This window comes from Pristis pectinata, chromosome 24 (assembly GCF_009764475.1).
Source record: "Pristis pectinata isolate sPriPec2 chromosome 24, sPriPec2.1.pri, whole genome shotgun sequence".
Taxonomy (NCBI): Eukaryota; Metazoa; Chordata; class Chondrichthyes; order Rhinopristiformes; family Pristidae; genus Pristis; species Pristis pectinata.
This window is the reverse complement of record NC_067428.1, coordinates 29,151,308-29,176,320: the sequence shown is the minus strand read 5'-3', so window position 1 is coordinate 29,176,320 and position 25,013 is coordinate 29,151,308. Positions and strand designations below refer to the sequence as shown.

General features: G+C 41.1%; 1 protein-coding gene across 2 annotated transcripts in view; it reads right to left on the bottom strand.

Annotated features, from left to right (window-relative positions):
• Positions 1–9,684: 9,684 nt before the first annotated feature.
• Positions 9,685–25,013, bottom strand: part of sf3a2 (splicing factor 3a, subunit 2) — a 26,061-nt gene continuing 10,732 nt past the window's right edge. Inside the window, exons 4-9 of one of the 2 annotated variants that reach the window (XM_052038189.1) lie at positions 22,588–22,634; positions 21,224–21,333; positions 20,672–20,721; positions 19,107–19,247; positions 18,278–18,346; positions 9,685–10,526 (exon numbers count right to left, since the gene is read on the bottom strand). In XM_052038189.1, coding sequence (XP_051894149.1) covers positions 9,822–10,526; positions 18,278–18,346; positions 19,107–19,247; positions 20,672–20,721; positions 21,224–21,333; positions 22,588–22,634 — 1,122 coding nt within the window. In that variant the 3' untranslated portion in view covers positions 9,685–9,821. The remainder of the gene's footprint in view (positions 10,527–18,277; positions 18,347–19,106; positions 19,248–20,671; positions 20,722–21,223; positions 21,334–22,587; positions 22,635–25,013) is intronic. The other variant, XM_052038188.1, reaches the window with a different exon arrangement.

The following is a 25,013-nucleotide window of genomic DNA, read 5'->3' as shown; positions in this document are numbered from 1 at the left end:
ATTTGTTTGCTTTCACTTACAGAGGTAACCAGTATACTTACACTAGGATGCCGCAGGGATTTAAGCATTCACCACATATTTTTAACTAGACACTGAAGGCAGACCTAGAGGGTGTATCATTGGAAAGTACACTGATACAGTATGTGGATGATTTATTGGTTTGCTCCGAAAGCGAGGAACAGTGCGAGCGGGATACTCTGGCTTTGTTAGAAAGATTGGCATTGGAGGTCATAGAGTATCCAGAAAGAAGCTGCAGTTTTGTAAACGGCAGGTAGAATATTTGGGCAGATTAATATCTAAGGGAGCAAAGTCGATAGCGCCGGATCAAATTGCGGCGATAACTAAGGCTCCTAAACCTCACACAGTAGGACACATGATGACCTTTTTGGGAATGGCAGGATACAGTTCAGACTGGATTGGAGAATATGCTGAAATTGTGATGCCATTGAGGAAAATGATGAAGGGAGCTGGACATACAGACATGAAGGGTGTTTTGCAATGGAATGAGGAGGCAGAAATAGCCTTTAACACTCTTAAGCAGGAATTGCAGTCAGCCCCAGCGCTAGCTTTGCCTGATTATGAAAAGGTCTTTCATCTCTATCTGTCGAATAGACAGGAAGGTTATGTTGCAGCAGTGCTGACACAGGAGACGGGCATAGGGAGAACTAAACAGCCAATAGCATATTATAGTGTGAGACTGGATGAGGTGGCACAGGGATATCCACATTGTTATCAGGGACTGGCAGCATTGCACTATGCTTATGAGAAAGCATCATCTGTGACCAGGGGCTATCCTGTGATTCTGTACACACATCATAAGGTAGCAGAATTATTGGAAAAGGGAAAGTTTGTACTGACACCAGCTAGGATAGTTGCGTTTCGGATGTTACTGACATTTCCAGACATAACTATACAAAGGTGTACCACAAGTAACAGAGCTGATTATGTTCCACTGGGTTATGAAGGAGAGCCCCATGAGTGTGTGAGGGATACCATGATATTTGCCAAATTAAGAGTGGATTTACAGTCAGAACCGTTGGATGAGGTAGATAAAAAGATTTTGTTTGTGGATGGCTCTTGTTACAGAGACCACAATGGGAATCATGCAGGATTTTCAGTGGTGCAACGGGATCAGTCTCAGTTTAAAACAATTAGGCTGGAAGCTTGTCCGCAACCCTGTTCAGCTCAATTAGCAGAGATTAAGGCTCTGACAGCAGCATGTGAGATGATGGAGGGTGAGAAAGTTGATGTTTATATGGATTCAGCATATGCTCATGGAGTATGTCATTTGTTTGGAGTAGTATGGAAACAAAGAGGGTTCAAGAAAAGCAGTGGAGACCCTATACAGCATTGTCAGCAAATTTTAGATTTAATAACAGCAATGATGAAACCTAGAGCGTTGGCTGTTATAAAGTGTCAGGTGCATAAAAAGGGAAATGACATGGTGACAAAGGGAAATCAGGCTGCGGCTGAAGCAGCCAGGAGAGCCTCTGGATGTTGTTTGGCTGTTATCGCACCTCAGGTGAGTCTGAGTCCAGGACCCGTAATGGAGGACATAATTGAAATGCAAGGTAAGGCAACTAGCAGAACAAACAATGTGGAGACAAAGAGGAGCCAAGCAGAACCATGAAGGCTCATGGAGCACAGATGATGGTTTGTTGATAGCACCCACCCCTTTGTTGACTACCCTCATTTCAGAGGCACATGGGCTGGACCATTGTGCAAGGGGGGAAGTGATGAGAAAGATAAAAAAGGTGTCTGTGTACTGTTTGGGGAACATTGTTGTACTTTTATACCAAATAACACCAGCCCAGAGGGATCCTTTGCTAAGGCAATGAATAAACTGAAAAATTTGAGGGAAGAGGTTAAACAGAATGCAGGGTTTGGACATCAGTTTTTTGATTGGCTGGTAAGTAAGTTAGGTGGTTGGGGAGCCTGGTTAACCAAAATTGCAATGGTTGTGGGTATGGCATTGCTTATGTCTGCACTTATTTTGTGCTGCTTCCTTCCACTCTTTAAGTCCTTTCTAGTGCACGCCACAGCAAAACAGTTTCCGATACTTCTGGCAATGGCTGAGTCGAATCCCCCGGAGAAGGAAGTTGCAACAACATACCTCTATGATCTGACTCGGGGAGATGTGCCGGATGATGATGATAACACTGCGGATGACAATTATGTTTATATTGGGAATAGTCTGTGAGGGCCTCAGGGTCTTTTTCCCCGTCTCCACTACGGAGGGATGGGTTTTTGGACCTCTGGCCCAGGAAATAGAGAGTGAATCCATGGGGCTCAAGCACAAAAAGTACGTTATACCTGTTTTTGGGATGATTGGGCATCTAAATGTCATGCCTTTTTGAATTCTCTCTCTATGTGAGACCGTTAGGTCTCAAAGGGGAGAATATAGAATATATAGAAAGTAGAGGCTATACATTTTTTTATTCATAGTCTGCTCTGTGCTTAAGATGGCTGCTGATCTCCTTAAGATGGCTGCTGGGCCTCCTTCTTCTCCAGCCTGAGCGCGGCAAACTCTTAGTGCGGGAAACATATAGCTCATTAAAGAACTAGTTGGCCCATTCCTAAGGAGACACTTTTGATTTAGTGTGGCCCATTAAACAGATTGTTATCCCATTCCTAGGAAGACACTGTTGATCTATTGTGTAGTTAATGGTCGTTAGGGCTAGTGCAACTAATGATTTTGTATCAGTTCTGTAGCTGATAGTTTTCATAACTGATAAGCCAGGTGCAAGCATGTCTTAGAACTCATAAGTAATAGAGACGCATTGTAATGTTTTATAACTGTTAGCCTTGTAACGAATAAGCCTAGTATTGTTTTATAACTGATAGTTCTGTAGCCTAGTACCAGTACTGCCAATGCCCATAAATAATTGGGGCACCCTGCGATTGAGTCAGGAAATGACTGTGGTGAAAGACAAATGGTTGTGACCCAGGAGACAACTGTGAAAGGAGGCAAATGGTGAAGGATGAAACTGTGAAGATAAGAGAGAACATGATGGATTGTAACAATGTAATTGAGCTAAGAAAAAAGATATAAAAAAAGGCCCTCAAGCTTTGCTTGGGGGCAGTCAGAGAGGGCAGTAGTCAGAGGGTGACTAGTAACTGACTGTCTGACTGTCACAACTTTTCTTTGCAAATAAAAGTTTAACTTCTTGAGTAATCTTCTGCTGCTCCTGGTCATCTATTTATTGCGGGTAACCACGACAAGAGGAGTCAGATAAAGATCGAGGATTGAGGGCTGCGGGGTGGACACAGAAGAGGAGCCAAGACCTGGGACAGATCAGCCGTGATCATATTGGATGGCAGGGGGCAGGTTTGAGGGTCTTGGCGGCCTACTTCTGCTCAGATTTTCTTATGTTCTTATAAACCTGAAACTTAAAAAAAGCTGGTATCAGTAATGACGACCATAAAACTACAAGATTGCAACATAAACCTAACATCACTTGGGAAAAGAAATCCGCCGTCCTTACCCATTCTGGTCTACATGTGACATTAAAAATCACTATTGTGATATCTCTTAACCCAGTCAGTTCAAGGGGCAATTAGGGACAGTCAATAAATGCTGACACTGTCACCAGCATCCATACCCCATGCTGTGACAGGATACACAGCTCTTCTAAAGCAACTCAGATGGGGAACGTAGTAAACAAAGGTATGTATGTTGAATATATGACAGATGGAGTTTAACACTGAGCTGTTTTAAGTGTTAATTTTGGTTGGAAAAATGAGGAATGACGATACAATCATAAACAATGTGGAATATCAGAGATCTGAGTGCACACCTTCAAACATGGCAGGATTCAAATGGGAAAGCGATTCAAATTGTGTTCAGTTCTGGTCGCCTCATTATAGGAAGGATGTGGAAACTTTAGAGAGGGTGCAGAGGAGATTTACCAGGATGTTACCTGGATTGAAGAGCATGTCTTATGAGGATAGGTTGAGCGAGCTGGGGCTTTTCTCTTTGGAGAGAAGGAGGATGAGAGGTGACTTGATAGAGGTGTACAAGATGATAAGAGGCATAGATCGAGTGAACAGTCAGAGACTTTTTCCCAAGGTGACAATGGCTAACACGAGGGGACATAATTTTAAGGTGATAGGAGGAAGGTATAAGGGAGGTGTCAGGGGTAAGTATTTTACACAGAGTGGTGGGTGCGTGGAGCGCACTGCCGGCAGAGGTTGTGGGGGCAGATCCATTAGGGACATTTAAGAGACTCTTAGATAGACACATGAATGATAGAGAAATGGGGAGCTATGTGGGAGGGAAGGGTTAGATAGATCTTAGAGCAGGATAAAATGTTGGCACAACATTGTGGGCCAAAGGGTACTGTGCTGTAGTGTTCTATGTTCTATAAATATATAGGAGACCATGGACTTTATAAATAAAGCATACATTATAAAGCAAGGAGCTTATAATGGATGTCGATAAAACTCCCTTAATTAGAGCATCACATGTAATTCTGGTCGTGAATGTACTACAAAGGATGGGAAGGCTACAGGAGGGTGCAGAAACAATTATAGCAAGATGGCCTGGGATGAGGGACTACTTATGTGGACAGAGTAAGGTAGAACGGAAAAATTGTATCGGTCTCCACAAAAGATTGGAGATAACAAGAGACTGCAGAAGTTGGAATCTGGAGTAACACACAAAATGCTAGAGGAACTCAGCGGGTCAGGCAGCATCTGTGGAGAGAAATGGACAGTTGACGTTTCAGGTCAAGACCCTTCATCTAGACTGAAAGTGTGGATGGGAAACAGCTATCTTGTCAATAAATCAAATGCTCTTTGGCAATAGGTACAGAGCCAGAAAACTGGAAGGTTGCTGATGTAGTGCCAATGCTTAACTAAAAGAGAATGGCATAGACTGAATAACTAAAGCCAGTCAGCCACACTGGAGAGAGTTAATTGTGGAATGGCACTAATTGCCAATCAGAGGGGCACAGGTTATTCAAGGACAATCAGCATGGATTTAAGTGAAGGACATTTCCCTGATACTGTTTTTATCTCCCCTGAAGAGGTGACAAGGAGTGTTGATTAGGTGAGAGCATTTGTTATAGTATAATGTGGATTTCAGCAAATTGATCAAGAAAGGAATAGCCCATGGGATCCAGGGAAAGTGTGAACTGGATTAAAACACAGCTCAGTGGCAGAAAGCAATAGGTAATGGTAAATTGGTTAATTAGTTTATTATTGTCACATGCACCAAGGTACGGTGAAAAACATTGTTTTACATGCCATCCATACAGATCATTTCATTACATCAGTGCATTGAGGTAGTGCAAGGAAAAACAATAACAGAATGCAGAATAAAGTGTTACAGGTACAGGGAAAGTGCAGTGCCATAACAACGTAGATTGTGAAGTCAAGAGTCCATTTTATTGTACTAGAGGTCAATTCAATAGTCTTATAAAAGCAGGATAGAAGCTGTCCTTGAGCCTGGTAGATGTGCTTTCAGGCTTTTGTATCTTCTACCCAATTGGTGTGGGGGGGGGGGGGGGGGGGGGAAGAAGAGAGAATGTCAAGGGTGGCAGGGGTGAGTGGAGTCTTTATGTTGGCTGCTTTCCTGAGACAGCAAGAAGTATAGACAGAGTCCATGGAGGGGAGGCTGGTTTCCATGATGTGCTGAGCTGCGTCCACAACTCTCTACAGTTTCTTGCGGTCACGGGCAGAGCAGATGCCATACCAAGCTGTGATGCATCCGGATAGGATGCTTTCTAGTGGTTATCTGGAATTTTAGTGCCGTGGGGTTCACACACTTCAATACTACATCCCTCACTTTCCATGATATATAGAAATGATTTCAACTTGCATATTGGGGTCATAATTAATAACTTTGCTCATGATATCAAAATAACGTGCGGTTGATAGCGGACCATAGGACGCACCTGAACGTAGGGAGGAGGTATGATTGGATTGAGTAGCTCTGCACAGAAATGGCAAGTGGAAATCAATTGGGGGAAGTGAGGTAATGCACTTGGGAAGGGCAAACAACGGAATGGATAAATGGGAGGATACTGAGTGCTTCCACACTGAAATCCAGAAATTGCTGTCAGTGACTTTCTCCTCCTTTACAGGGAAGTCAGGCTACAAGGCAGTTGTACAAGACCATAAGATATAGGAGCAGAACCAGTCCATGCAGCCCATCGTGTCTGATTTGCCGTTCAATCATTGCTGACTTCTTCAATGCCATTGTCCTGCCTTCTCCCTGTAACCCTTAACCCCCTTATCAATCAAGGACCTATCAATCTCTGCCTTAAATACACCCAATGACTTGGCCTCCATGTGGCAACGAATTCCACAGCTTCACCACCCTCTGGCTGAAGAAATTCCACTTCATCTCAGTTTTAAAGGGACATCCTTTATTCTGAGGCTGTGCCCTCGGATCCTAGACTCTCCTACTAATGGAAACATCCTCTCCACATCCACTCTATCCAGGCCTTTCACTGTCCATAGGTTTCAACGAGATCCCCCCTCATCCTTCCGAACCCCATTGAGTACAGGCCCAGAGACATCAAACGCTCCTCATTATGTTAAGCCTTTCATTCCTGGGATCATTCTTGTGAACCTCCTCTGGACTCTCTCCAGGGCCACCACATCTTTCCTTAGATACAGGGCCCCAAATTTCTCACAATATTCTAAATGTGGTCTGACTAACACCTTATAAAGCCTCAACAGTACATCCTTGCTCTTATATTCTAGTCCTCTCGAAATGAATGCTAACATTGCATTTGCCTTCTTTACTACTGACTCAACCTGCGAGGTAACCTTAGGGGAATCTTGAACTAGGACTGCCAAGTCCCTTTGCACCTCTGATTTCTGAATTTTCTCCCCATTTAGAAAATGGTCTACACCTTTATTCTTCCACCAAAGTGCATAACCCAACACCACAGTGCAAAAATCAATGAATTTATAAGACTTAAGACACTTACAAATTACTCTTGCAGAATATCCTGCAAGTATTAAGTTTGGTTGTGCAAAGTACATTTATTTTTAAATGGTGCACTAAGCCCACTTTTAAATCTTCTTACAGAGCTGGCAATCTTCCCTACCTGCAATGCATTCCCTGTAGCTATGACACTTTACTCTGTATTCTGTTATTGTTTTTACCCTGTACTACCTCAATGCACTGTGTAATGAATTGATCTGTACGAACAGTATGCAAGACACGTTTTTCACTGTGTACAAGTGACAATAATAAACCAATACCAATAATTGGGGCTTAATAAGTAGCCTGGTCTTAAAATTTCATTCCTCCAATATTTCAAAAGCTATTGCATATTATTTTAACTAGTTCTTGCAAAGATTTATAGTTCAATACATGATTAAAATTGTATTCTTCCTTTAAGCTTTGTTGTCTGCAAGAATTCTCCAATGTAATGCTTTGTTAGCATCACTGTCACTGTACTCCAGAAACCCTGAACCAGCACCAGACAGCAAACAACATGGGAGAGGGACACACAAGGTAACATTTTGAGAGCAGCTTTAGCCAGCAGCTGTCGCAAATACCCAAACAGATGAGATTCGGGAAACGATCTGTGGGAATGAGCTAAAATTTCCATTCCAATAGGCCTTTTGATTACTCTTTATATTAATGATTTTTGTACATGAACACTGACTATTTTTGTTCATATCATTAACTATTTGCATTTGTCTTTTTTGGATCTGAAGTGGATGATATAAAGCTTCCCCATATTGGACTCCATCTATAATGCAATCACAGAAAAGGCACATCAGTGGCTCTACTTCGTTAGGAGTTTGAGGAGATTTGGTATGTCATCAAAGACTCTTGCAGATTTTTATAGATGTACGGTGCAGAGTATGAAGGCTCCAATGCACAGGATTGCAAGAGGCCGCAGAGGGTTGTAGTTCCATCACGGACACAACCCTCCCCATCATCGAGGACATCTTCAAGAGGTGGTGCCTCAAGAAGACAGAATCCAGCACTAAGGACCCTCACCATCCAGGACATGCCCTCTTCTTGTTACTACCATCAGGGAGGTGGTTCAGGAGCCTGAAGACCCACACTCAACAATTCAGGAACAGCTTCTTCCCCTCCGCCATCAGATTTCTGAACGGTCCATGAACACTACCTCATTGTTTCCTTTTTTATTTGCACTATTTATTTTGTAATTTATAGTAATTTTTATGTCTTTGCACTGTACTGCTGCTGCAAAACAACAAACTTCATGTCATAAGTTGGTGATAATAAACCTGATTCTGATAGTTTTGCCCTCCTACTCAACATGTTCCTTTATAAAGTCCTGCCCCTTAAGAAGTTTCCTGTGCCTTTGGGTCATCTGCAAAATTTAGAGACAATTCCATTTCCTCAAAATTACTGATATACATCACGAGAAACTGATGTCCTAATGAAGATCTGAGGGGAATTGACTTCTCACATCCATCAAAGAACACTGCCCACATCTCTGCTGTCTCTCACTTTACGTTTCGAGAGTTACATCAGCTAGAATTGTTTTGATTGTTCCTGCTAAGCACAAGATGCTAGCAGAAAAATTGTGAACAGTATCAGTGTCCAATTGCCCAAAAAGTAAATGGCGTGGGTAAAGTTTGGATGAAATAATGCAAACATCTTGACGTTATTGGGGAGACAGACTGCAAATGGTGGAAACCTGGAGCAACAGAAAAATCTGGAGGAACTCAGTGGGTCAGGCAGCATCTATGGAGGGAAATGGACAGTCGATGTTTTGGGTCGAGACCCTTCCTCAGGACTGTAAAGTAGGGGAGGAAATAGCCAGTATAAAAAGATGGCCAGTATACCCTTCCCCCCCACCCTTTTATACTGGCTATCTCCCCTCCTTCTTTTCAGTACACATGAAGGGTCTCACCTCAAAACGTTGACTGTCTATTTCCCTCCATAGATGCTGCCTGACCCGCTGAGTTCCTCCAGTTTTTTGTGTTGTATAAAGTTACTTGAGTATTTTCTGCAGTGGTTTGAGAAGGCTTACAAACTGCAGAAGAGAAAAAATACAAATAACTGGGTGTCTTCCAGTGCCATGTACTGTGAGCTGATTGCCAACCATCCCAAAGCAAAGCTGCTTCTGACTTTAGACATTACAAGTAGAGGTTGGTAGAGGAGGTTGTTTGAATCTACTTTATCACCTTATCTGTCCCTTCAGCAAACTCCCTGGGCTTATTGGAGAAGTACAGAACACAATTCTAATGACAGATTACATTATCATTTTCTACAAATAGTTATAGAATTTTAATTATAATTAAAGCATGCAATCTAATGTCCAACAAGATGCAATGGCAGACACAAATCATCTGAATTGTAAGCTAAGCAGAACAAACAGATCTGCCAACATTCTGTGTTGTTATTTTGTACTGCTTCTTTACTCTGGTCAATAATTAACAAATGCTTAAGTAAATGACTGTGGTAATGCTACTTAAACTAGATTTCTTAGATCAGCTGTCCATGGAAAGTGAAATATTGATCCATTAAGTGTGCAGAAAAGCTATATAATCCAATTCAACCGTACCCTTTTAGATTAATCAGACTTGAGAGCTACGACAAAAGTTAGCATAAATCATGGGTTTCTTTTCAAATACACCTCAGCTGAGCTATAAAGATCTGAGATGGTGAATATTATAATTGGAATAGTTGCACGAGTAAAATGCTATGTTAAAGGAAAATAATGCACACACTAAAATTTGCTGGAAAATGTCTTTAATGATAGATGAAGTATTGCAAATATTGTACATTTGCAAGAAACCTGGATACTACCAAAATAACAGTTAAAGACCAATCTACAAAAGTTATATTGCCGTAAAATTCTTAAAAACCACAAAGGTCAGTTAGCAGGAGGAGGGGGAGGAACGCCAGGTGGTGGGAGAGGGGTAGGGGGTGTAGCTATTGGTGCAGACTCACTGGGCAGTGGAGGCCTTATCATTGGTGGAACTGGAGCAGGAACCGGAGCGGGAACTGGCGCGGGAACTGGAGCGGGGACTGGAGCAGAAACCGGGGCGGAGACCGGAGCTGGAACCGGAGCAGGGACCGGAGCTGGAACCGGAGCTGGAGGCGGGCCCTGCGGAGCCGGAGGCGGGCCCTGCGGAGTCGGAGGTGGTCCTTGAGGAGCTGGGGGCAGCCCCTGCGGAGTCGGGGGCAAGCCCTGCGGAGTCGGGGGCAAGCCCTGCGGAGTCGGGGGCAAGCCCTGCGGAGTCGGGGGCAAGCCCTGCGGAGCTGGTGGCAGCCCCTGCGGAGTCGGTGGCAGCCCCTGAGGAGTCGGTGGCAGCCCCTGAGGAGTCGGTGGCAGCCCCTGAGGAGTCGGGGGCAGTTGTGGTGGAACAGGGGGCACTGGGGCACCTGGTGGCATTGGCGGCATTGGCATGGCTGCTGGTCTTGGGGTTGGCATTGCTTCTGGTGGCATGGGACCCCTTGGTGGTATGCCATTCATGAGTGGTGGCGGTGGTGGTCTGTTCTTCAGTCCAGGTGGTCCAATAGGCAAGGTCTGTGGTTGTAAAGGTTTCTCCATCTTGAAGTGAAACTGAAGGAAAAACTAGGAGAGAAAAAATGCAGAAGGTCAAACTGATTTCAACGTAGAATTAAATTAATACAAAATTACTGGAGAGAGTTGGAAAGGGACCAAGTAAACTGTTCACATTATCATCAACAGGTTCATGTAACATCTTTAACTTTCTGCAGAATGATGACAATGATGTAATAGCATACACTCAGGCAGCTATGGGGGTTGAGGTAAATAGAATGGGAAGACGCCACACAGTAAGCAACACAACTGAATATATAACAGAAAGAAAGTAGATTCTAAAAAGTGGAGATCTGCAAAAACAATTCAGAAACGAGCGGCCAAACAATGAAGCACTCTCTCCTAGTAAACATGTCAACTCTATATTTGTCCAGATTTTTAACTTTATCCTGGACTTACCGTATTTAATTTTAGAACATAGAACATTACAGCACAGTACAGGCCCCTCGGCCCACCATGTTGTGCCAACATTTTATCCTGCTCTATCTAACCCTTCCCTCCCACATAGCCCCCCATTTTTCTATCATTCATGTGGCTATCAAAGAGTCTCTTAAATGTCCCTAATGTATCTGCCCCCACCACCTCTGCAGTGCATTCCACGCACCCACCACTCTCTGTGTAAAAAAAACTTACCCTTGACATCCCCCTTATACCTTCCTACAATCACCTTAAAATTATGTCCCCTCGTGTTAGCCATTGTCGCCCTGGGAAAAAGTCTCTGACTGTCCACTCAATCTATGCCTCTCATCATCTTGTGCACCTCTATCAAGTCACCTCTCATCCTCCTCCTCTCCAAAGAGAAAAGCCCGAGCTCACTCAACCTATCCTCATAAGACATGCTCTCCAATCCAGGCAGCATCTTGGTAAATCTCCTCTGCACTCTAATTTTAATTTTGTAAACTTCTTTCACAGTGAATTAAAATATAGATGACTTGTAGGTGGGAAGCAGCAGTCTTTTAAAAAAAATTATTTGATACACAAAAAGTTTCTGACAAAGTACATGATAGACATGCCATCAAAAGTGAATTCCATTAAATAGGTACTGGCAGTGTGTCTTAGCCAGGAGAAAAAATTGAAAACACTAATAATGAATGTTTATTTTTCAAGAAGAACGTTTTTTTTAGAATAGGCCTCTGGGGGGTAGGACGGACATTAAGAGCACTGTTGTTATTTTTGATATATATTAATGACACTCTTGGGAATGAAAGACATTATTTCAAGATTTCTAGATGACATAGAAATGTAATAACAGTTAGCTGGAGAGCCATAGCTCAAGGTGAACACACTGATCAAATGGGAAGGCACATGTTGACTGAAGTTTAATACAGCTGTGAGAAGTATTTTGGTAGAAGGATGAGGGGAGATAATTTAACTAAATTATCCTAATTTTAAAGACAGTGCAGCTATAGAAAGATCTGGATGCAAAAAAAATCACAAATTGGTGATATAGGAGGAGCCAAAGCCATCAAAAAGCAAGAAGCTAAGCCAAACCTTTACAAAACTCTGGTTAGGCTTCAGCTGAAGTACAGGGTCCTCCTCAAGGCATCACATTTTCCCAAGGAAGGTACAGAAGAGGTCAACCAAGATTACATTAGGGTCAGTGCTGGAGCCTCAACTATATAAAATCTACACTAATGATTATGGTGAGGGGATTGAGTGTTTCACAGTCAAATTTGTCAACAGTACAAAGATAGGTGGGAACACAATTGAGAGAAAGTCTCCAAATGAAATTAAAGGTAAAAATTCAGCAGTTGGATTTTCGGCCTGAGAATTATTTTTCCCTACACTAAGTCTCAAGCATGCTAGCTTAGGGAGGTAATGGAGTAGGAATTCAACAACATTAATTCTACCAGATCTTTGCCAACTTTGTACTCTATTTTTTAGTTGAAATGCATTGAAGCTTCATTGTAATAATACCAGTTTGACCTCTCAATCTACTTGTAACTTTGCACCTTATTGTCTACCTGCAATGCACTTCCCTGTAGCTGTGACACTTTACTCTGTACTCTGTTGTTGTTTTTACCTGTACTACCTCAATGCACTCTGTACTAATTCAATGTATCTGCACTGTGTAATGAATTGATCTGTACTAATGGTATGCAAGACAAGTTTTTCACTGTATCTCGGTGCAAGTGACAATAGTAAACCAATACCAATAATAACAATCTAGTTTACAACATGCAATAGACAGAATTCTTGTCACGTCCAGCCAGGGTTACAGCGTGCTCAGCTGCAAATGGAAGCTTAATGAGAGGATGACTGCCTTTGCTCCCCATCCAGTATTTCTCCTATAGCCACAGACAGAAGCCAAGTCAGGGGAATAGGATATGCAGAAGTCCCAATTTGTAAGAGAGGCTGTGGCTCAGCTGTGCATAAATATGATACCTTAAAAAGGATGATTAACCACAGCACTGATGGCTCTTCAGAATTAATTACTGGCTCATCAAAAGCCAGAATAATCAAATTAGCCAGGCCTGCCAAATGTTCATCACAGATGAAGGTTCAGCACATCAATCTGGTGACTTTCTCAGATGCTCAGCCTGTAACAGAAATAATCAGCTGCAGCCTTGGAAAGCTTCCGATATCCTTCCAGATGCATGCAACACTTAGCCGTGGGTGCACTGGGCCAGCAAAGGAACTATCCTACTTTCAAACACATACAATACCACGTCCAGTTCTGCAGCTGTTGTATGGAATCAGACAGAACACAGATCAGTACAGCACTGAAACAGGTCCTTCAGGCCTTGTCTGTGCCAATCATGATGCCAATTTGAACTAATCCCATTTGCCTGCACATGGTCTCTATTCCTCCATTCCCTGCCTGTTCATGCACCTTTCTAAATGCTTCTTAAATGTTGCTATCGTACCTGCTTCCACCACTTCCCCTGGGAACATATTCCAGGCACCTACCACTCTCTGTGTAAACAAACACCTCATAATCTCCTTTAAACTTCCCTCTTTCACCATAAAACTATGTTCTCTGGTATTTGGCATTTCCACCCTGGGTAAAAAAGACCAACTATCTACCCTATCTGTTCCTCTCATAATTTTATACACTTGTATCAGATCACCCCTCTGCCTCCAATGCTCCAGAGAAAACAACCCAAGTTTGTCCAACCTCTCCTTATAGCTGCAATCCAGGTAACATCCTGGTGCATCTCTTCTGCATCCTCTCTGAAGCTTCTACATCCTTCCTGTAATACAGCAACCAGAACTGCACACAATACTCCAAATGTGACCTTTATGTAGCTACAACATGACATGCCGACTTTTATATTCAACACCCCAATCGATGAAGGCAAGTATGCCATTAGCCTTCTTTACCACCCTATCTACTTGTGTCACCCCTGTACATCAATGCTCCTAATGACCCCAAATTATCACTTGTCTAGAGGTTAACATTTCTAAACTGGAATTTCTTTGTTTTTGCCCTCAACTTTACTTCTCTGACCTTTCAACCGTGGAAGATTGTCTTCGGGATCAAATGCAGTCCGAACCCTTCAAGATACTCCAAAGAATTTTGATCCTCTGGTTGGGTATTTACCCTCAAGTCCTTAAAATTTTAACAAAATACATTTGCCGGGCTACACCCTTGCCAATATTTAACTCTACAGTTAGATCTGTAAATAACTACGCCTCTAGAAAACTATACATTACTAATGTAAATATATTAGGTCTTGAACAGGACAGGTTACACCAGTAGTTTAAAAAAAAACAGCCCCCATGCTTAGATTATACAATATGAAGAAAGAAATAGAAATATACTCAAGAATGCATTTGTTCATCATATCCAAGATTATGAATTTCCAATGAACTTCAGAATCAGGATGCTCAATTATATTAATAAATCAGTTGCATTTAAATGCCAACCAGTTTTACTAATACTACAGAGTGCTCCGATTAGAATGAACTGGAAGTATTTCACATAAATTTGGTCACAAGAGAGCAAGGGTGGCCAGAATTCAGGCCCTACAGACAGAAGAGAGCAGAAGGCTGGTCACGGTTACAGGATGCGCAATAATGAATGGGCTCTCAAGCTCCAAAGAACCCATTTGGTGAGCAACCTACTGAGGTTCACAAATTACTTAAAGGGATGGGTAAATGGTATTTTTAGATACATCATTGCTGAAGGAGGTTGATTAATAAATGGAATTGTTTGCTGTAAATAATTTACAAGATTAAGGAGATACTTTGAAACAAAACAGAGGACTCAAAAGCCAATAGAGAGACATGGTTTCAGGACAGAGATTGGAACCCGACTAGCAAACTGTATATGACATTCAGGAACGGCAGGAAGCTTGAGAAGTGATTCTATTAATCAGTGATGGTCTTATCACAAGAGGGGGAAAAAACCATGATGCAAAAACAGTTTGAGTAAAGATAAGAAACGATAAAGGGAAGAATCATTTGTGGAAGCATTCTATTGGTCTCCCTACAGTAACCACACAGTAGGTTAATGTATAAAGGAGGAAATATGGCAATAATCATGGGGGATTTTAACCTACATACAGACTAGAATAATCAGATGGGCAAAGGTATTCTAGATAAGGAGTTCATAGTACTTCGAGGATAGTTTCTCCAAATGGCACGTTCTGAAACCAACCAGAGAGCAGGCAGGTATGATGCAACAAGATAGGATTCATTAAAGACCTCACTATGAAGACACTTAAAGGTCATCTAATTGAATTTTACATTCAGTTTGAGGGAAAGAAAAATAGGTCAAAAACCAAAGTTTTAAACTGAAATATGGGCAATTATGACAGGATGGAAGGACAGCTAGCTGAAGTGAACTGGCAAAGTAGGTTAAGGGAACAGTCAATTAAGGCTTCAGGGGATCTTTCAGAGGAAAGATAACTGATGCATTCCAACAAGAAGGAAAAATTCACTATCCATTGTTAACTAGAGAGAGCATATAATAGCACAGAGGTGGGTGGCAGGTCAACAGACTGGAGAGAATACAGAAAACAGCAAGAATGACCACAAAAAAGGAAAATCAGACAAATTAAAGCTATCTAGAAATGCAAACACAGATAATAACAGGTAAAAAAAAAATTAACAAAGTGAACATTAGTCTTATAGAAAGTAAGTTTGGGGAATTACTAACGGAAAATAAGGAGATGGATAAATTAAATAGGTATGTTACATTGGTCTTCATTTTAGAGGATAGAAGTAACATCCCAGCAACAACTGTAAATCAGGAATTTGAAATTCAAGAAAATTACAAATCGCCAGAGAAATCGTATGTGCAAATGGTTGGAGCTACAGACTGACGTCTGGGCCCTGACAGACTCCCTCCTATGGTCTTTAAAGAAATGGCTAGTAACCCGATTGCTGCATTGATTTTAATTTTCCAAAGCTCCCCAGATTCGAGGAAGGCTCCATTCGACAGTAAAATAGTGAATGTAAATCTTCTTTTCCCCAAAGGGGGAGGCAGACAGAAAGCAAGAAATCACTGGCTAGCTAGCTTAAGATAAGGTATCTTTATTAGTCACATGTACATCGAAACACACAGTGAAATGCATCTTTTGCATAGAGTGTTCTGGGGGCAGCCTGCAAGTGTTGCCACACTTCCGGCGCCAACATAGCACGCCCACAACTTCCTAACCTGTACGTCTTTGGAATGTGGGAGGAATCCGGAGTACCCGGAGGAAACCCACGCAGACACGGGGAGAATGTACAAGCTCCTTACAGACAGCAGCAGGAATTGAACCCGGGTCACTGGCGCAGTAAAGCATTTTGCTAACCGCTACACTACCGTGCCTGCCCAACATCTGTCATCATTGTAATATCAGAAGCATTCAAGTTAATCAAGCAAGGTCAACATGGTTTTGTGAACAGGAAATCATGCATGATCAATTATTGGGGTTCTCTGAAGAAGTCACATGTGCTGTGAATAAAGGGGACCAGTGGATGGACTGTACTTGTATGTCCAAAAGGCATTTGATAAGTTGCCGCATCAAAGGTATTGCAGAAAATAATAGCTCATGGTGCAGGAGATAACATATTGATGTGGATAGAAGCTTGGGTGGCTAACTGCAAACAGAGACTAGGCATAAATGGATCTTTGTTCTGGTTCACAAGGCATAAGGACTGATATGCCACACATATGGGCAAATGTTTGGCAAATTAAATAAAATTTTGGAAAATGTCAAGTTGTCCAGTCTGGTAGTAAAATTACAGATGAATTTTATCTAAATGATGAGAGATTTCAGAGCTCTAGCTGTCTCAGAGCATGCCTCACAAGCAGGTACAGCAAGTAATTAGGAAAGTTAACAGAGTGTTATTGATTATTGAGAGAAGAATCAAATGTAAAGGTAGGGGGATAATGTTCATTTAAGGAAATAAGATAAGGTATCTTTATTAGTCACATGTACATCGGAACACACAGTGAAATGCATCTTTTGCATAGAGTGTTCTGGGGGCAGCCCGCAAGTGTCGCCACACTTCTGGCACCAACATAGCATGCCCACAACTTCCTAACCCGTACGTCTTTGGAATGTGGGAGGAAACCGGAGCACCCAGAGGAAACCCACGCAGACACGGGGAGAATGTACAAGCTCCTTACAGAGAGCGGCCGGAATTGAACCCGAGTCACACTGGCACTGTAAAGCGTTACGCTAACCGCTATGGGACATTGGAAGGTCATGCATGTGTCCATCTCCTTTTTCAAGAAAGTGTGTCAAAACACTAGAAGCAGTTAAGAAGAGGTTTACTGAACTGATACCTGGAATGGGAGGGGTGTATTAAGAGAAAAGATTGGACAGGCTAGCCTTGTATCAACCAGAGTTCAGACAAGTGAGAGGCAACTTGATTGAAACAGATGAGATACTGAGGGGTCTGGACAGGATGGATCTGGACAGGATGGATCTGGAAAGGATGTTTCTACTTGTGGGAAAATCTAGAACAAAGAATCATTATTTAAAAATAAGGAGTCATTTTAAGACTGACGAAGTGAAATTCTCTCCTCAGGAGATAGAACATAGAACAGTATAGCACAATACAGGCCCTTCAGCCCACAATGTTGTGCCAACCTTTAAACCTCACCTAAGACTATCTAACACCTTCCTCCCACATTTCCCTCTATTTTAAATTCCTCCATATACTTATCTAGCAATCTCTTGAATTTGACCAATGTACCTGCCTCCACCACCGGCCCAGGCAGCGCATTCCATGCTCTGGGTAAAAAAAAACCTCCCTCTGATATCTCCCTTGAACTTCCCACCCATTACTTTAAAGCCATGCCCTCTTGTATTGAGCATTTGGTGCCCTGGGAAAGAGGCACTGGCTGTCTACTCTATCTATTCCTCTTAATATTTTGTACACCTCTATCGATGATGATTCTTTGGAACTCTCTTCCTCAAAGAATGGTTAACAGAACCTTTAACTATTTTTAAGGCAGGGGTAGATAGATTCTTGATAAGTGAGGGGATAGGCAGGGGCGTAGAGCTGAGGTTTCAATCAGATCAACCAGGAGCTTATTGAATGACAGAGCAAGCTGGAGGGGCCGAGTGGCCTATTCCTGCTTGTTCATGTATATAATCCAATAATCTGGGAGCAAAAGGCCTTCTTGATCTCAACTTTTACTTGTACTGTTTAAGGAGTTCTATTGTGTTGTTGTGTGACCTTTCACAGAAATCTTATTATCTGTTGATCTAAATAACGCTCTGCTGAATGGCTAAAAAGAAGTTAGTCATAATCAAAGAATACAGACAGTTTACTTTAAGCAGAAATGATCTGGAATGATAATGTAAACAAAAAGATACCTGTTTTGTTTCTCTATTCCAGTGGGTCCAAAACTTCCCCTCAACTTTATCAATTTCTCTACTTGGTACCTAAGGGCAATAAAAGATGTGTTGAGATACTCGGTTTGTTGAGTATAGTTATCAATGATAGATATTTCAGTGCTACATCTACTTCTTTCAATAGTCTAAACAAAATGTGTGCAGTAGGGAAGATAGAACTGAGGTTGTAATCTGAGACAAAAAAGTTGATAATAGAAGCAGACATTCCTTAATGCAACATTCACCCTGAGCAATTTTTTCTTTGACTGCAAAACAAAATGGAAAAATGTGGCCCAAGCACTTTTCCAAAAACTGCTCCATTTTGTTCAGACTTGTTTATTTACTGTTTCATCTCATCTTCTTCATTCCATTTTGCAAATGACAGACATTTAAAAAACACCTCCCTGATACCACCTCCCACCCCTACTTATCAGTGTAATTTCTAACCCAGGGATTTTCTGAAATGTTACACATTCAATGACTGCCGTTACCCTATGTAGTAGGCCAGTATTTAATATTTTTGAAAGTGGGTAAGATCTAAAATCAGCTATAGAACTTTGTTTCACAAGTAGATTAATAGAACTAAAGTCTATTCCTCTTAATTTAGACCTAAATTCAAATTATTTAAATTCCTTCAGCTTTAAATTTCCACTGAATTATTTAAATAGATAAATAAATCATTGGATAATTCATTTTTTAGTGAAAAAAACTAATTAAATATCAGGAACAACATATAATTCTTAAGTTAAAAATTTATTTTGCCTCCCATAGCAATCCTGAAATCACCCATCATTTTCTCAAAGTACAGTACCTTAAAAGAAATGGTCTCATATGGTTCTGCTGCAAACAACAAGTACTGCCAGCGTCTGTCTGGTGGTTCAATTCGTTGTTCATATGCAGACATAAACCGATGGCGTGGTATTACACTTTCTGCAATTTCTGGATAATCAATCTAAGGGATAAAATTGAAATCTATTTTAATTAAACCTGCTTTTCATAGATACATATTCATATTTAACCTGATATATGGTTTTGATCAGTGGTAATATTATAGCTGCATATCACAAAGAGAAAGGTTTTGTATAATGGATTTTTGTTTGGTTCTCCTTGCTTATAACGAAATCAGTTGTTGTTAGCTCCTTCTGCAGGCTGCAAAGGATGCACATTCTGGGCCAGGCAATATGTACTGAATGATTGTGCTTGAATGGAGTACCTGGTTCAAACCATTCAAAGTGCTTGAGGTGAACCTTACGAATTATTCAACTAGAAAATCACAGAGAATCAACTGTATAAAGCAGCGAAGAGTTTTAAACTCATTTAGCTTTTTAAGAAAGCTTGAAAGTCTGGGACAACGTCTTGGGCATCAATTCAACCAAACAGCACAGGTCTAGAGCTATTATGGGTACATAATGACTCAAAGGTCCTTGTCTATAGATAAATTCTTGGTCATATTTCCAGAGTCATCACAGGAAAAGCTGACATTGAGTAGATTGACAAAAGTTTGTCATTATAGCTAATGCATTGTTTGTTCTGAGTACTATTCAATTACCTGCTTTAATGTTGAATAAATTTGTCTAGTGGTTTATAGCCAGTCACAATCCGACAGTGAATATTCTTCTACCTACCGAAGACAAGGAAATCACTTGGCGGAGTATAACCCAGAGTACAGTGACAGAGGTTCCCCATTTGACTGCTGAATCTTTACTATGATTTCTAGCCCAGAGAACTTCTTTATTGTTAACACATTCAATAATTGTAGTTATTTTACATATTAAAAATCTGGACAGGAAAGATGCATACTCTTTTGCATGGAAACCAAATAGAAGTGATGCTGAACTTAAACGTCTGATATCAAAACCCAAAAACTGTAAAGCAAAGGTTCATCCAAATACTTTGTGAAGTTTACATTTTAATACGGAACACACTCACAGTTCTATTTTAACACAAATTAATGAAATAGTTTAACCTGTCAGCTCACTTTATTACAGATGTGCAAGAAGACCAAGCTTATTCAGCCAGTAATTGAGTCATACAGTTATGGAAAACCCATGTTCATTTCACTATGTTAGCTGATTTTACTTGTACAGTTGTACAATTCATTTTAGACCACTAGGGAGAGGGTTTTACTGTGCATATCAGTACCCGCTGATCGTCCTGAAACCCACTGACCAAGATTTGGAATGGGTATGATAGCCAGCTCAATCAAACACCTGGCTAATGCATGGGAAACGGCCATTTACTCCAGATGATAGAAGTCAGCCAAATTCATACTTCATCCAGAAGTGAATCCTTTTGGAAATGAACAGATGATTGACTAAATGAAAGAAGAATGGAACCTATTGCCATCAATGTACACAGAGCACAAAAGGATTTTACCTGAAAAAGGAGACTTTGCTGCCCCACTTCTGCATCCCTCTGTTTGGTCACTACAAAACAAATGTTAAATCTTGATATATTTAAATTGGGTTATCAGTCTGCAGCTAAAGCAGAACAATGCTGGTCTATCCTCCACTTGCCATAGTGTGGCAATATACTTTGCAACCTTTAATACGAACTTTAAAAACCCCATGCCGTATGACAGTTAATGAATCCCACAACATTCGTAAACTCAGAGGTCTAATGGAATTTATTAACTAAATGCTACGATTTTGTGAAAATGCCAATTTATAAGAAAATCTCTCCCTATAGCCTTGATCAACCAGCGGGAGGCATAATACAAATGTCTTATCGTCGAGTTCTTTTCCCTTGACTCCAACTCCCAAGTTAAAATATTTTAATTAATTTTCCCAGCAATATTGTTTATTAATGTTTCACACTTACACATTAAATATTAAAAATTTCAAGTCATGTTTTCCATGCCAAAATTTAGTAACATTTTTTTGTCAAAGCAACAATCAATGTTAAAATGGTCCATAATGTCACAAATACCTTTGTAACCTGGCCGACCAATTTTCACAAATTTCTTCACCTCTACTTTAACCTTCTCAGGGGCAGGCTGCGCTGGGGATTCCTTAGCCTCTTTTGCTGCTCGTCTTGCCCTGTATTCAAAGCATTGAACAGATCACTTGGTAGGGAACTGCCATATTTGTTATACAAATTCTACTCCCTTCTTAGCTGACACAAAGCAATTCCCGAGGCAATACACATCCACCCAACTGTTGCAGGAGCATGCGGCACATCATGTTACATGTCTTATCCCGTATCTGCTTTGCTCCTGAGTAACTACCTAAATTGGACATGCATCAGGAACTAAGTGCTCATTGTTGCCTCAATTTTAGAAGAAAATACATTCATTCTCCAGTCATCTATATCAAGTGGTTCCTGAACTTGCCATTTTTGTGTATCCATAAACTAGTTAGCTGTGTACAATCTGTCTAATCAAAGTTAAGGGTACGGTTAAAGTTATCTTTTCTGTGTTAGTCTATCGAAAAATTAAAATATGCACACAATTCCACAAGTGATGGAACTAAGAGCCTTCAATGAAGAGATAGCTTAAATTCAGGCTCATAGATATAAATTTAATATAAGAGTGCCCAGCAGACATGATACCACTAAAGTCTCAAATTCACCTCCAGTGCATAAAGCAGCCCCATAAAGCAAAAATAGAGATGTGCAGTAACATAACATAGGGCATTAGTATCCTGGGATACAGCTTGTGCTCATGATTCCTCATGTGGAAAGCTTTGATGTTAGTCACATCATCAAAGGAATTGCTTATCCACAGGGGAGGGAATAAGAGGGGGCAATACAGTAAGCTCACACTAGTGAAACAGACCACTAATGAGCTATGCAGTAACAAGCGAGAGTGAAGCAGATGGCTGCATTTTCTTACACATCAAATGAACTTCTATGATCTAAAACTCTATTCTTGCCATTGTTTTGTCTTTATCACAGATGGAGCGTTGGTACTTTGCTAAATAGTGAAGGCAGGAACCAGGAGGAAAACGCATTTTTCAAATATACATTAAACTCTGACACTGGCACTTTTATTATATATTCTGTTTCTTATTTATGATACACATCTCATTTACTTTCATCAACAGCAGCCTTTAGAAAACATGTAAAAAGAAAACTAGCCTTTCTTCACTCACCCTTTGCAGAATTTACATTCAAGACCCTATATTCACTTTGAAAGCAATATTCAAGTGCAGTATAAATAGCATTTTATAATTGGACCGAGATGCATTTTCAGTTAAATCTATTTCAGAAAGAAAAAGCACGCTTTTTTGAAACATCGCAAATGTGCAAGCTCAGGTTACGATTTCACATCCAATATATTCACACACACTTACAGATTAGTCTGGTGCTTTTTCCCTTGTGTGTGTGCCAAATAACTCCCCTAAAGAGAAAAATTAAATCAAATTAAAACAGAGGGAATCCCATCATGCGAACACATTCATATATCTAACCCGTTTGTTACAAAGATGTTTTAATTGCATAGCTGACTATATATTTGACCATGCCCATTTCATTTCCACACTTCCATTCGGAGCCCGCACCCCCCCTCCCACCCCACTAGCCCCCCACTCCCTGACCACCCAATTCACAGAACCAGGATACAAGTCCCCATGCCTTCACTTTTCAAACTACCATAGAACATAGAAAACCTACAGCACAATTCAGGCCCTTTGGCCCACAAAGCTGCGCCAAATATGTCCCTACCTTAGAAATTACTAGGCTTACCCATAGCCCTCTATTTTTCTAAGCTCCATGTACCTATCCAAAAGTCTCTTAAAGGAGCCTATCGTATCCACCTCCACCACCGTTGCCGGTAGCCCGTTCCACACACTCACCACTCTCTGAGTAATAAACTTACCCCGACATCTCCTCTATACCTACTCCCCAGCACCTTAAACCTGTGCCCTCTTGTGGCAACCATTTCAGCCCTGGGAAAAAGCCTCTGACTAGCCACAAGATCAATGCCTCTCATCATCTTATACACCTCTATTAGGTCACCCCTCATCCTCTGTTGCTCCAAGGAGAAAAGTCCGAGTTCACTCAACCTGTTTTCATAGGGCATGCTCCCCAATCCAGGCAACATCCTTGTAAATCTCCTCTGCGCCCTTTCTATGGCTTCCACATCCTTCCTGTAGTGAGGCGACCAGAACTGAACCAGTTTTTAGGTTCAATGGATCAGCTTCTGCAATTTGTTACATGGCCAATTGATATCACCGCCAGATGCATCTCCCCCAACTGTTCTTTTTACCCTTTCATTCCATCATTCCTTCTCAGATGCTGTGGTTCACCCTTGCATCTTGAACAATTTCCTTTCCCGTGGCGCCGTGGTGTGCAATTGCAGGAAATGCAAGACCTTTTACCAACGCCCTCCTCACTACCCAAGGCCCCAAACAATCGTTAAACATGAAGCAGTAATTTAGTTGTACTTCTTTTAATTTAGTGTACTGTATTTGCTGCTCATGATGTGGTTTCTTCTACACTGGAAATACTAAATGGAGACTGGATGCACATTTTGTAGAACAGCCACATTCAGTCCACAAGGGTGACTATGAGCTTTGACTCATTTGCCATTTCAATTTCCATCTCAACTCCCACTGTGCCTTCAACCTATTGTTCCAATAAATTCAATGCAACCTCAAAAAACAGCATCCCGTCTCCCAACTAGGCAGCTTACAGTCTTTCAAACTTGAGGTTGAGCTCAACAATTTTAGATAATCAGTATTTCTGGCATTTTTATTTCAGATTTCCAGCATTTACTCCACATTCCTTTGGTAATTTCAGATAATTCTGCATTTACATCTCCTCCAGACATCTATTCCCTTTCATCACACTCTTTCATCTACACTATCATCCCCTTTGTCATTTAACCTTTCTTGCCTCTCATCCTACTAGGTATCTACTTTCATTCTCTCTTCTCCTCCCCTCCTTCGCCACAGCTGAAAACGTGCTTTTCCCACAATTTCCGGAGGTAATGAGAGGTCGACGGTCTTAAACTTAAACTCTGTTTTTCTCTCCACAGATGCTAGTTGGCTAAGTATTTCCAGTATTGTCTATTTTTGTTTCTATCTTTGCTAAAAACTTGACTGAAAACAAATTAGCTCAATTCTTCCCCCCCAAAAAATGATTTAAAGTAACTCCAGAAGGAGCCCTAGGATATATGTGGTGATAAAATATTTATAATGCAAACTCCAAACAGTTTCAATATTTCTTCACAAAATATAAAAATGAACATCTTTTGTAATGACCTATCACATTAACATCTGTTCATATTGTTAACCTTAAAATAAACCATGGGACTTAAGGTTTATTCACCCAGCTAACATCTTACTTCCAAGATGTAGAACAAGATGAATTTTAGTGTTGTATTCAACTAAAATAACCATTGTGATATTTCTGGGAAAATAAAGGCAAATCAGTGAACTGCGAGTACAGCTGCTGCCTCACAGATACAGCGACCTGGGTTCATCCTCTAGTTCGCTCCACGTGGAGTTTGCACACTCTCCCTGCCACCTTGTGGCTTTCATCTTGCTACCCCAGTTACCACCCATATCCCAAAGATGTGCTAGCTGGTAAGTAATTTGGTAAATGCAAATTGCCTCTAGTACAAAGGCAAGTGGTAGAATGTGGGGAGAGCTAATTCTAGGAAAAATAAAATGGGATTGGAGTAACTGGATGCTTGATAGCCCAGACTCGATGTGCCACAGTAGCATAATGGTTAGCGTAACGCTATCACAGCGCCAGAGACCCGGGTTCAATTCCC